The sequence below is a fragment of the Neodiprion fabricii genome, chromosome 5, assembly GCF_021155785.1.
Source record: "Neodiprion fabricii isolate iyNeoFabr1 chromosome 5, iyNeoFabr1.1, whole genome shotgun sequence".
NCBI classification, from domain to species: Eukaryota; Metazoa; Arthropoda; class Insecta; order Hymenoptera; family Diprionidae; genus Neodiprion; species Neodiprion fabricii.
The window spans coordinates 5770748-5785111 of NC_060243.1; the positions used below are offsets into that span (position 1 = coordinate 5770748).

General features: G+C 35.3%; 1 protein-coding gene across 8 annotated transcripts in view; it reads left to right on the forward strand.

Annotated features, from left to right (window-relative positions):
- The window catches only part of LOC124183687, a 164479-nt gene that overhangs the window by 72507 nt on the left and 77608 nt on the right, over positions 1 to 14364 (forward strand). For all 8 annotated transcript variants that reach the window (XM_046572491.1, XM_046572496.1, XM_046572492.1 and 5 more), the window contains one exon: positions 11811 to 11937. In XM_046572491.1, the coding sequence (XP_046428447.1) occupies positions 11811 to 11937 (127 nt within the window). The remainder of the gene's footprint in view (positions 1 to 11810; positions 11938 to 14364) is intronic.

Here is a 14364-nt window from a genome sequence, read left to right on the forward strand (position 1 = left end):
TTTGGCACCTCTGTAATGCGCGTCTCCGGACAATGTGAGCATTCAAGTTTTATAGGAGTTTAGACGGACAATGAAGTTGCGACTGGTGGTCCGTTCAAATTACGATAAGTAGATGATTTTAAATGGATTAATTTAATTTTACGCTGGTACACGTTCGGCGCAACTATCGTCAAACTAGTATTTCGGTTATAATTAGGTATTTTTAAATACGATACATTCTAACAAAATTCATTTGTAATCAACGATAGACCGCATCGTTGATCATTGCAACTGTTAACTTAGTTCTAAAGTGGACTAAATATGGATCAAATGAGATTTTGAAATATTATGGTATTATAATATGGATTTATGATAGAAAATTGATTAATATTTATGATAAATAGAATTCGTAGAAATCTCGCACATCGTTGGCGTATATTTCAAATTTACGAGCTTTTTTCACACGTCTTTGAATTGAATCACAAATTACATTGAATGCCTAAATCTCTTTCAATCATTTTATACATGCACACACACTTGTAGCTATATACACACATATATGAATATATATTTGTTTTTTCGAATATATGTTAGTCGTTTGTATATAATTACCGTAATATCGTATATCAATTACAACGATCAAATTCATTACGACGAATTTTACAAACAAACAAGCATGTAACTCATACCGACTTTTCCGGAATTTGATTTATATGACACGTTCAGATATTTGATTCATATCGACCAATATTTAATGACAAACAGTATTCTAGGGCATTTGCTCGGTATTTTTTAATTAAAATCTTTGATATATATATATATAACTATAGCTGCTTTTTTTCTCTCGGACATTCCATGAATCATTATGTACATAATATTTTGTTGATAACGATTGAATATTTTATTTTTATTCATGTTCGTTTTTCTTTACTTTTACAATTATGCGCGTAGTTTTCACATATTTCAGCACGTCGCCGAAACAAGGCAGGTATTTCTCACGTCTTTTGACTATGTGTTATTATTCCCATCTATATATTATACACTTTGTCTCAGTTTTCTGACAGTTTATTTGTCTGATTTTGTTCATTCCTTTTTTCATTGTTGTCAATTACGCTTTACTCCCCGATTATGTTAATTTTTACGTTTTAACGGTTTCGTTGTAAATATCAATGTTATACAGCACGCTACGTATTAAAACGCACCCGCTAAAATTTATAAATATAACTTAGCAAAGGAAGGGAAAAAAAAAAACAAAAATAAGGAAGAAATAGGACGCTGCAAAATTTGCTAAGACTTCTTTGTCAACCGTAGCTTTCATTTTAAATTTCGTGATTTTAATACCAAATTGACATTTATCGATATATTAATAAAATCTTTAACAAATCATTACTAGAGTTAAAAGCTATGCAAAGTTTCTCGAAAATTTATTTAAATAAATCGTGAAATAAACTGCAACTTTCATTATAAATGAATGAGGAAAAATTCACCCTCGGAATCGTCAAGTATTGGCATTGGGGATTAAATTATCAAATCGCACTGCTATTCGTTGATCTCACGAGAATTTCCTAACTTTTGAACGTATGCATAAACTAATGTGCATAACAAGTAACTCGAAAAAATGGCAGCACCAAAAAACAAAGTTCCGATGTATGTATACATAATACATACACGTACACATATGTACTTATCGAATGTCTTGACATAATAATTCCTCGTATTACCTGAAAATTGAGGTAAAAAAATATACGGAGTAATAATTCGTATTTAAATATATACGAAAATGTATAATACAAATAATAGTAATTCTGTAAATACAATCAACATATTTATCTTCCGTTATGCATGCGTTTGCGAATATACATTTTTTCCATTTTTTCTCCATGTTTATCTCTCTTTGAAATACTCATTATTCCATTTTGGTATTTAAATAATTGACAAATTATAACACTATTCAAATACGTAAGCATATCAAGATTAAATTCTGAAAAGTTATTACGTAATAGTTGAAATAACAAAAATAATAATGATAATATTAATAATAATAATCAAATAACGGTCAAAAAATTTCAAACCACATCGGAATTGTAATTGTTAACGATTGTATTTTCGGAATTCATATATATATATATATATATGTATATATCATATATACATATATACATACACATCATATATAATAAACGGGATGCTGTTTACCTGTAAAATTGTTATGTTTTGTTCATTATGTATAGCCCCTTGAGTCTTTCCATTTATCCTCGCATCCGTTATTCTATCCTAATTTTTGTGTTTTTACTTTGCATAGGCATCACATATATAATTTCTGTTCGTGTAATCATTTCACCTTTCGATTTATTCTTATGATTTTTTTTTTTTCTTTGATTTTGTCTACCGTGAAATTGAGTTTCCTTGTCTAAGAAAACAAATATTCAAACAGAAAATATGCATTTAGTATTGCAATGTATCCGATGCTTGGTGATTGTAGAAAAAAAAAGAAAAAAAAAGTATTCAAGCACGGGATATTTTCACAAACACAAACGTTTTGTTTAAACCGATAACGTAATGATTCAGGTTTCATCGGTGTAACTTGCCATTTGCTAATTGCCAATATTTCGCAAATCAATGTGCGCAATAATTTATACATATAAATCAGGTATTGTTTAGCCGTTCTTACGTATAACGTGCAAAAAAAAAGTATTTGAAAAAAGTTCGTCGATGTTATTTTATCGAACCGATAGATGCAACGTACAATTGAAACTGCTCTTTCTAACCGAGGAACGTGTCTTGAACGATAAATGCATACGCGGTAAGTATCATATCGAAATAATATAAAAGTATTCTGCCATTCACTTTATAATAACGTGAACAATTTATAACAACACGTGAAAGATTATATATTCTTTTCATTTCGTTTACTCAAAGACAATAATTACAATTATACGCTACGTAATGTGAACAAAGTGCTGCGACCTTTTGAAAATCTTCGTTGAGCGTATTTCAGGTCTTATTGTTTAGGTAACAAAGGCGCGTCTTTGTTTCTAACAAATTTCCCTCAAGCTCGCTGTATAAGTGATTCCGTTATACATACATACGATAATCAATTTGACGAATTTGCGTCTAAAGAGCTGCTGCACGTGCGATTTCAAGTCACGTGTCCACGTGCATTAAACATTGCAGTTACATAATGTTGAAAGTATAAAAATAAAGGAAGGAAAAATGAGAAAAAATTTCGTTGCGAAAAAGTTATGTGGGATGGTGGCGGAGAAATGTTTTTTTTTTTTGATAAAGGAAACAAATATGAGAACTGCTAAGTAAGTACAAAAAACAAAGAAAAAAACAAAAATGTAATAGTGAATGAAAATTGCCTGGTAGAGTAGAAAATTTTTTTTTTTTTTTTTATAAAAATATAATTGATTGGATATACATATATATATATATACACACTTTGTTGTAACAAACGGAGCAGTGATTAAATTGCCTTTGTCTTCTTTGCAGTTAGGCGAAAGAATGCAAAACGAAACAAAAAAGAGACAGACTGATCAGATACTTGAGAGACTTGAGAGACAGAGACACGTAGAAACTGTGAGAAGTCAGAGAACAGAAAACCAGAGCCGGTGATATATGCGGTAAATATTAATATATATCTATATATATATATATATATAATTATAATAATTCTATTTTTATTGTAAAAATACGCCCTACAACGATCTTAGATCGAGAATAAATTAACATTTCTAAATATGTGAGTATACATCTGTTTTTTTTTTTTTTTTTTTTCTTTTCATCACCGTATCACTTTTTCTCTGTACCATACGTGTTATTCTTATACCTATATACGCATTCATACCACAAGTATAAAATATGATAGCTGAGAATTTGTTACATGCCATTGTAGGTATGTGACATACGTATATGTATGTATATTATATGTATATGTATAGATTTTCACTACTCACCGGCACTTTTCTTCACTATTATTATTGTCATTGATAGAAATGAGATTTTCAAATACGTAACGCTATTATACCCACATAATTATTTCAGCTCGAACGCCATGTGTTTGTGCGCGCGCGTGTGTGTGTTGCTTTTTTTTTTTTTTTTTTATTTCTCAAGAGTCAAAAACAGCTTTTAATTCTATAAAATTTTACGTCGGACTATGAATGTACAGATAGACGACTTAGCGATAAATTGATTCGAAGAAAATAAACAAATCAAAGAACGGGGAACCACGGACCGAGTCTGAAAGACAAATATAGACTACGTGAAAAGGTTTTTAATCGAATTCACTTCGCACAGCTGAACAATGTTGTCTTCTTTTTTCTTCTTTTTTTTTACAATTTTTCTCCTACATTTTTTCCCCTCCGTCGCCTTCAGCTCGACTATTCTCAACTTTTTTTATTTATTTTTTTTTTTAAGCTCTGTCTGAGCTTGATAAGAGATCATCATCTTCCGCGTAGACAAAAGATGAGCCCATTCTACGAGAGAATTTCAACGCGCACTTCAGAGCCACTGAATCTTTTTAATTCTAGACGAAGCTTAATCTAGCCGTCCAATATCCACCTCGGGTTCCCTATAAAGTCCTTTTATCACTCGAAGAGTGTCTATTCGCGAAGGGAAAGTTTCATTTAAGGTGTAGACTTTATAAACGTAATTCTTTCGCAGTTTACTTGCTGAAACGAAACGTGCGTTACATACTGAAACAAATTACATTCTTGGCGAACGATGTATAATTAATCGGAATATCTGTATCAGGATCCGTGATCTTTGTTATCGATTTTTTTTTTCTTTTCTTCGTCTCACCGAACTTCGATACTTTTTCTTTTCATTTCTCTAGTAAAAACAGCTGATTGTAAACAAATACACGCTGATTATGAACTTTACTTTTTATTAGAAATTATAATAAGTACGTAGAAAATAACACACTGCCTTTCTCTTGTTCTAATCATGCGACTGCCTATGGCTGCCAAATTAATATGCCTCATGCATATTCTTTTCCACTTTAAATTCTATAAACTAACCGAAACAGGAGTTTTTGTAATTTTATTCTCAGTTCAGCGCAACGGCGATTAATCGCTGATTAACAATTCTGAAGTTTATCCGTACATGCGGCATACAAATTTTAACTAGCAGTATGAATTTCATTTTATTATTATGATTGTTGCAGCTTATAAATTAATGCTTACTTCAAGCGAGTGTGCGAGGACCTTGAAAATAGGCGTATTCTGACATGTGAAATATATTTCTAAAATAATTTTTTATTTTTTATTTAGTTCAACAACACAATGCGGTACTTTATTCGTGTGATTTATGAATTAACGAAACGCGTAATTAATCAAAATTCAATTGAACTCAGAAATACCACGAAGCGGAAAAAAATTTGTAATTATTTTTTTTTTTTTTCTTTACAACATGTTGAAAGTGATGAATTTCTTCGAAACTAAACCTTTTCAAACGTCTTCGCACCCTCTTGATACGGCGGTTAAAATTTCATTAAAATTATCTTGTTCATTTTTTTTTTTTTTTTTTTTTTCTTTTCAACCATTCTTCTTACAGAACAGGATGTAAGCACTGATAAAAATGCGGAAGGATAATCATCACAATTTACCTATGTATCGACCAATGCGATATCATTGTTGTGACTATTAAATATAAACATATTATTACTACATACATATATACATATGTATATATATATACATATATATATATACACTAATATGTATTGTAACTTTAACGGTGTTCTGTGTACCCCAAGGCAACCATTTTAACCCGAACACTTGACACTACATAATTATATAACATTGCGTGCGTGGAATCATTATATTCAAATCCGAATCCCGAGGGAAAAAAGCAAACAACCGAATTAAAAGAAAACTCCGTCATTTTCATATACACAATGTCGAGGATAGCAATTTTTATATAAAACTTTGTACCTTGTTTCATATATATATATATATATATATATACACACACGTGTATATAACGATCGGCAGTTACATATCCTTATGAGAATAAACATACCTGTACGTAGAAGTTGTGCAAATATTGAAAAAAAAATGGATGATGAAAAGATGTGAAACGAAACGAATCAAATGAAAATTGGGCAAATTTTTTAAATAACGATCAAATTTCTGTAACATTTAATTTGAACGAAAATTAACGACAAACTAAAGTGAAACTAACGAATGGATGGTTAAAACAACAAACGAAAATCAAGACGCGATATATAACTACTAATGGGATCAATTCATCGTAAAAAAAAAAGAAAAGGTATTACATTTTGAAATACGCGTATAAGCAAAAGTAAAACCTGAAAGTTGAGCTTAAAAGTAACGAAACGAAAATAAATGTGATTAAAACAATATTGTTCTTCACTGCACAGGCTTTTAGAATAAAACGTTACGCCGAGGAAACGATGTTTGAATAACGCATTGTGGCGGTAAATAATTTGGCTATAAAACGCTAATAAAATAATTACGTTGCTGTTTTGTTAGTTATACTTCTTACAGCTTGTCGTGATAAATGCGAAAACCGTTCAAGTTTTTTTTTTGACAGTAGCAAATGGCCCGAAAATAATATTATTCCTGTTTCTACGGGATAGCAAAGTGATCGTGAAAAAAACAAAAACGTCAGATCGAATAACCAACGAAAAATAAATATTTAACTTTTAAATCGAACTTCGCGATCCGCTGGATTACGTTTCCAGACGATACAGAATTATACGCTGCTTTCGTGCTACGTCGTATTATTTTGACAATAAATATCCGCGTTAATATTCCAAGTGTATTTTTGAACAATGAAGCGATGTAATTTCGATATTCTAACAACGATTTTCGCCAGGAATTTAATATGCTTAAATTTCATAACCGCGTACATATATTTCAACTAAATAACGATGCTTCGACGCGTGGAATTCAACGAATTATTCGAATATACAATAATACATATAAACTGGTATGTTGACTTTCAAATTCATCGTTTATACGATTTATTGTTAAACGAGATATCCCGTTTGGTTAAACTTTGAAACACGAGCCATTAGGCGGTGGCTTTCATTTCTGTACAACGATACCTTATAAGGCATATTATTCTATGCACGTATACCTATGTCGACGATATACACTTGATTCGGTGCATGTAATATTTATTACATTGGCAGGAGGCTAATCGTTTCTCCTTGTTGATTATTTATATGTATATGTAATTTGAAAACATCGATTACTAATGGGAAACAATCTTCCTTAATTCGCTATCATCATTTGTTGAACGTGGGCGGCCGAAATAACCGTAATAAATGCAAAATAAACCCCCGGTTGAATTTTCTCGAATTCGTTGAATCTGCGATTTCAAAATCACGCATTGGATACCGCTAAATAAAATTTTTTTAAGAATTAAAAAAAAAAAAAGAAACCGACTCTCCATCTATAATAGTACACGTGTAGTATTTATCTTAGGTCCACGAGAAATAAATGGACCATCCTTTATTTAACTGTACATCGAAACGGTATTACATATTTCCTATCGCACGAATTTTTCACGATATGAATTGGCTAACTATAAATAATAATAACCCAAGTCCGATATATTTCCTTCAATGGTGTCGTGACAGACACTTTGAATACTCAAAGATAAATGTTCCGTAGGAAATTACGTATTGACTTTTGTACAAACTGGCGGTTAATCTAAACGACTAGAGAGTTAAAAAAGGCTGTAATTACCTGCGATTATAAATTTAAAAAAAAGTTTTTTCGCGCTACTTTTCGTCACCGTGAAAACGCGAAGAGTCTGTCGGTCTGTCCGACAAACTTCCGCAATTATATCGAAAACGGTCGAGTGAAAAATTTGAAACTGATAGGACTCGGCAGCCGGAATGAAAAAAGTTTTGAAAGAAAAATTGGGAAAACGAAAAACTTACAAATTTAAAAAAAAAAAGAAATAAATGTGTAAACTGAGAATAACATAATCGTTTATTCAGAAAAAGTGATGAGGAGTAAAAAGTATAGGAAAATAAACTTCAAATTAAACGAGACGTGGTAATTTTTCATGCCCATCATTTCGTTGCAGAATCCGATAAGTTTGAAATTTTTTCAGCCAGCATTTTTCTAAAAACTTGTGTTTTAGGTACTACGGGTTCTGAAACGTATAAATTCGTTGATTAATTATAAATATGTATTTTTTTTTTCTTATCCTACGGTATTCGCAGCCTTTTTTAATTCTCCTCTTGAACTGAAAATATACATCAGCAACGCAGATTAAAACACTTCTTAATACCATACACGACTATATTTTGGCTCGACGTTTGTACAAGTTTACCGTACGAATCTATGCAAAAAGATAGAAAAACGAAATACATATTACATGCAAAATCCTCGTTTCAACCGGTCTAAGGTTATAACCACCTGTGTAACGAAAAAGCAACAAAAACGATTTCTGCTATTATATATTACCTTGAAATAAATTAAGTACAATACAGTATATGTAAGTTATATATGTTTATTGTGAAAACGAATATATGCACGTACATACATACATATACGTATACATGCCGCTATAAATTCTTGGCGTGACATGAATATTTATCATTATGTGGTATGAAAAAAAAAAAAAAAAAGAAAAATTTGTTACAGCCCGACAATTTTAACCGTATGTAACTATCATGTGAAACTTTCGTTTGTTCAGTCGCCGTTTCAGATGTTATCTAACGAGTTTCTCAATGTCCAATGAACGTATAGTACCGACTACGAATGACCTCGTCGTGCTTTTCCAAAGAAGAAATTAAATGGGAAAGAAAAAAGCAGAGGTTGAAGAAGGATGGATAAACACGTGCTCTGTACACCTAGGTATATAAATTCTACACGCATTCATAGTTATACGGTAGAAAATGACTAATCACCTGTTAAATACACGTATGGAAAGGAAAAAAAGAAGAACCGACACCTGTGCGCTATGTATGATTTGTTATTGTATTTACCTCTATTGTTAATAAATACAATTATGCAACAGTAAGTATATCATACTATCGAAGTGTCGTGTAAAATTCAATTCCAGTTTTTACCTGTGTTTTGAACGCACGATACGAACGGAGGGAATTACGGCGAGACGCGCATCGAACCAGGTAATTTTAGAATGACAAAAATTTATATTTATAATACTCGGAGCAAGCTAGAACGTCATTTGCCGTATAATGCAACTCGTGTATGTGGCTGATGTAATTAGATTCAATGTTCCCAATTCAAGTATTCTTCCGACCAATCGAACGTAGATATTTGCAACGTGTGTATAATAGATTGAACCGACTGATACGGACCAGTTTATTAATAGCTCATGAAGAAAAAAAGATGTCTGGGACAAAACCGACACATATTTAATGCGACGTACTATACGATATATACACGTATAATGTATAAATCGTATGTAATTAATTTCACTTTGTTTTTTCTCGGTGCCTGGATCATTCGGATGCAGAATTTTCATCTAAATTGCGATCTCGTCGAGGGTATTAAAATTTTGCAAGGTTTTGCGTACGAGATATGTTGTATGTTTTTGAACGAAGATCAATAAGCGGACTGTATAAATAAACGCATAAACTATACCCTAGGAATTAGTGTGTGTTTGCGTGCATTAATAAAATCGAAATGTTTAAGGGTGGTGATAATTTTCCCTCCGAATCGCGATTACCGTGAAAAAATTTGCGAAACAGGAACGGCTGTTGTATAATAAAATAGAGCTGAAAATTTATCTATAATTAACGTAACATTGTGCTAAATTATTCTTTTATATTCGCGTGTATTCGTTCCGGAATCCCACGCGAGCTTGTCTTCCGTCATATATCCAATATTTTTCGTCTTAATGGTTATTTTTAACGCGACGGCAAAACAACGTTACTGACGATTCTGTCTCGTGTATAATAAATCGTCGTCAGTCGCGTAGTTATCAACCTTTTGCCGCAATACGTAGACGTAACGAAATCCGAAAATGTGAGTGTTTGAAGAATTCCTAGATACGGGCGATTCCTCAAATTTAATCAAAAATTCCAGTAACCGAAGCTTCATTCTCAAAATACCCGGACAACAAACGCAAAAAAAAAAAAATTCGTCCTGTATAAATTATCACCCACGTACCGATCGATCGATCAATAAATCGCGAGAAAGAGAGAAGCGCGGATAAAAAGAGTCGGACAGCGAGAGGAGGAGCAGACTTGGTGAAGGTAGAGGGAAGAGTCAATTAACAAGCGCTGAGAGTCCAAGAAAGTTTCCTTCCGCCATTGGTTGAAACAACCAGAATTCATCGCGGGCCTCCTCGCCGGTCAGTGTAACAGCTCGTAGTTAGTTTTGTACAATCTCTCGTTCTGCGACGTCTCGCCGCGTGTACGACGCCGTTTTTAAATGCCTGGCGTCGCGGCCCGATTTTGCATTTCCGGTCAAGACCCGGTACCATGGATCAAGTTGTCCTGAGCAGGGCGTATTTCAGCCACGCTTGGGACGTGCCGATTGTGAGTCTACTCTTAATTGCCTGCGAAAGTCGGGATAAGTAGAGGCGAATTAAACTCGGAGCAAGATCGCGGCGTGATCGGACAGAGATGAGTCCGCTTTGGAGTGCCTTCGCTTCTAATCTCTTCTCTGGCAAATTTGCAAACAATTTTTTTTCCCCGCGACATGTGCGCGTGTGTGCCGTGTGTGTTGTGCGATTACGTCAAAAATAATAAAGAACTTCTCGCCGCTCTTACTCACTATTTTATACCTATATATATACGTGTAAATTAAGACGCTGACAGAAACTGCTCATACTCACATGTGTATATATACTCATTGTATACGACAGAGTGCCACTATTCGCATAACGCTTAACTCGTACGATATACGTATCGCTTGAGAAGAGCTCCTCGTCTGTGAAAGAACAAATTATACGAATGGCAGGCCTTCCACTTTGCAAGTCACTTGGAGTGATTTACCCACTTTTTTCTTTTTCCATTTGCCAATTGACACTGTCGGTCGTTTTGCTCATATCCAACATCATAATTCTAGAAACATTTCACTTACGTCTTTACATTCTCGAGACTGCGTGAAATCGAATTAATATTTTTTATAGTTTGGACAAAAAGAAAAAATTTGTTTTGTCGACCGGCACGGAATTTTCACAAAAAATCTGAACTTGGAAATATCAACGTCTTCGTTAGAGTTTAGTTGGTGCTGAAAAAAAAAAAAAAAAAAAAAAAAAATCAAATTCAAAGTAATCGTATCACAATTTTTTCCCACAACCTTAAATTAAAGCAGGTATCTAAATTTGAACCTTCATTAAAATATGCTAATTAAGCTGTAATATCCATTAATCGTCTTTTTAAGAGAGGGTTTTCACGGTACTCTCGGTTACGTTTTTAAACTAAAAATTAGAGGAAGCTCCGCACATACGCGATTACGAACGATGGGTCGAGGCTAATTGCGCTTCTCAACCGTACAATAAATCCAAAAGATTTTTATAATCGTTTTCTTTCGTCTCGCCATGCGAGCCGTGACTGTAAATTGATCGAATCGCATCATGCAGTCGTCCCACTTTATCGTCATCGCGTAGAAAAAACCAGTCTCTGTTATACGTACAATTACCGGATGACCGACACTCGGACTACTCGCTACCTAATTGCGTGTTTATTTCTCAGCCACAACTTCGGCACGACATATAGCTATGAACCGTATACGCTAGGAGCTTTTAAACAGGCCGCCCCCTGTATAACAAATGCCTCGATAAATTGCCTTTTCCGTACGTCTAACCAGCTAATTTTTGTGCTTTGTGCCCATTGTTTTCCGTGACCCTCTTCGTGGCTCATCCTCCGGTAGCTCGTCACCCCGATCTGCATTGTAAGAAGAAGTCGAAGCTTACCCGACGACACCGAGTCGACCAATCATGCCCCCGAGCTTGCGGACCTCGGGGACCTCAACGACGTCTGTACGTCATCCAAGTCAGGTGCGTATTTTCCGATTTATTTCCTTCGTTTATCTGTTTACAATTCAATGAAATTTAACGTTATACGATTGGGTGAACAGTGAGTGATGAAAATCTGATATCGCCGCAACTTCTCTCTCGTTCCGAGTCCGGCGCGTAAACAGTTTTGTTGACACGATATAGGTGTCTGACGTAAGGCGTAAACCGAGGCAACAGCATCAGCATTCCATTCGATCTTACATAAACAGTGTTGTGGCTGGTGGCTGTTGCCTCGTAGAACCTGCGGCGGATACTACTGCAGTGAATCGATGTGGCTGCCGAGTCGCTGAAGGCAATCCGGGGACTGACGTTCGTTTCTTTTCATCTCTTTCTTTTACAACTATCCGAGCACTCGATAGATGTTCCCGCGACACGCGTAGGTGTGTGCGTGTAGCGTGACGGTTACAAACGTGGTGATTACACGCACGGGTGAATAGATCTCAACGGCTAGGCTCCGATCAGCAAGTGTAGGTCGCGGTACCTAGAAACGACCAAAACGAGCTCAAGATCCACAGGGTATAAAAATCACGAAGTTATTAGCTCTCTGTGTAGATTAGTTTATTTATCCGCGGTTAGTCACCTCGGTGTGAACGATCTTTCAATCTCTTCGATGAACTTGGCTCCAGCTTTATTGGGGGGGGGGGGGTGAAAATTGGGTTTATCAAGACACGCTCTAGCTGCTATGGACTCTTGTTGATTACCGCTGTTGTTTAAACAATTAACAGTGTGTGCGACAGTGGTGATAGTCGATTTAATTTCTTCGTCGAGGATGGAGTATCGACGTGGTTGTGTAAGATCACATTTCAACGAAACGACTAGGTTTGTATCGATTTTCAAATTCACCGTCGTTCCGACGTTAATTAACGTATTCTGTAACACTTTGAGAAAAGAACCGCTGGTGCGGTATAAGAAGTGAGGAAAATGTTGACGAAAGCTTGCGTGGAGAAGATGTTTCAAATTTTGCGTGAGAAATTGGAATGTTTTGACGTGTTAGAAAACTTGTGCCTTTTGCGACACAGCTCAGACATTCGTGTTGAAAAAAAAGTTTCGCCGCGTTTTCTCCCTATTCAAAAACAAGAAAAAAAAACATTCAGATCCGTCCAACGATCATCGACTAATTAGAAACAATCCTATCCGCATTTTCAACCAATGACAAATTGTCGATCGCTTATAACGTTTATAAATTCGTGTCGTAAAATACCGTTATACCGACTGTGAGAGCGTATTCAAATTTTGTTTTGAAATAATCTGCACCGCGTCGTGACCGAATGCGCAAAACATAATTCTACCGAGAATAATTGGGGCGAAATGAAACGGTCAATTCACACACCGAAACGAAATTACCCCGACAGTCACATCCCTTACAGCCGAGCATATCGTTTTGACTTGAAATTTCCACCCAGTGCATTCCCGGCGTGACCGACGGCATAAATACGCCCTTCGAGGCTCCGAGACCAGCTTCGAAAGCTCAAAGAAGTCCGATCCATCCACCGATACGGAAAGAGAGAGAGAGAGAGAAGGAGAGAGAGAGTGAGAGAGAGGGAGGGAGAGGGAGAGGGGATCCACTGAGAAAATGTACGTGGATTCGACGGCGACGACGGGTGTTCAAGATTTCGTTTCGGAGGCTGGGTTCAGTTCTGAGAGAGTGTCGGGCTGGACCAGTGCTGCTGTTGCTGGGTGCCTGAGACCTGCACCGTGTTTGTTTTAATTTATCCGTAGCGTTTTGGCATGCTACGAGAAGCCGTACAATGTGTTGGGTTCTGTTGCCCCTTCGTCAAAGGTGCGTGCGTGTGCGTGCGATCCCAAGATCCGTATTTCTCTTCATCCTTTGCTCGGTCGATTTACACCGTTAACCACACACTGAGAAAAATTTCATTTGTTAGAGTAACTAGAAAAATTCAGTAAGACAGGTATCGTTGAGAAAACTGTTTGAATGTCGTTGAAATTACGAAAAACGAGGTACGCCTGACCATTTTGCGCTATCGTCGATCCTTTTTTGGTTATTGCAACGCAAAATCAGTTTCTGAGGTTTGCTCTACTTTTTTAGTTAAACAAGGCTTTAACGTCGATTTATCGTTGCACGAGCGTTAAATTTTCGCAACGGTTGCAAGAAAATCTAGCAAGAGTAATCGTAGTGAGAAAGAATAGTAACGGGTACTAGATTTTCTATTTTTCGATTGCGGTAAAAAATGAAAATAGTTATGGTCTGAGCGGTAACCGGAACTGAAAATTTTTGTCAGTACACCGAGTGCCCGATCTTTCACGATCGATTTATTTACCACGAATTCTTTAATCGCCCTTCGTTTGAAAGGGAATAAAGTGTGATGTGATGCTTTTTACCGTATGAATCGATCCAGCAGATCTAGGAATTTATTACAATCCTTCCGTTACGCTTCGTTTCAATCGATT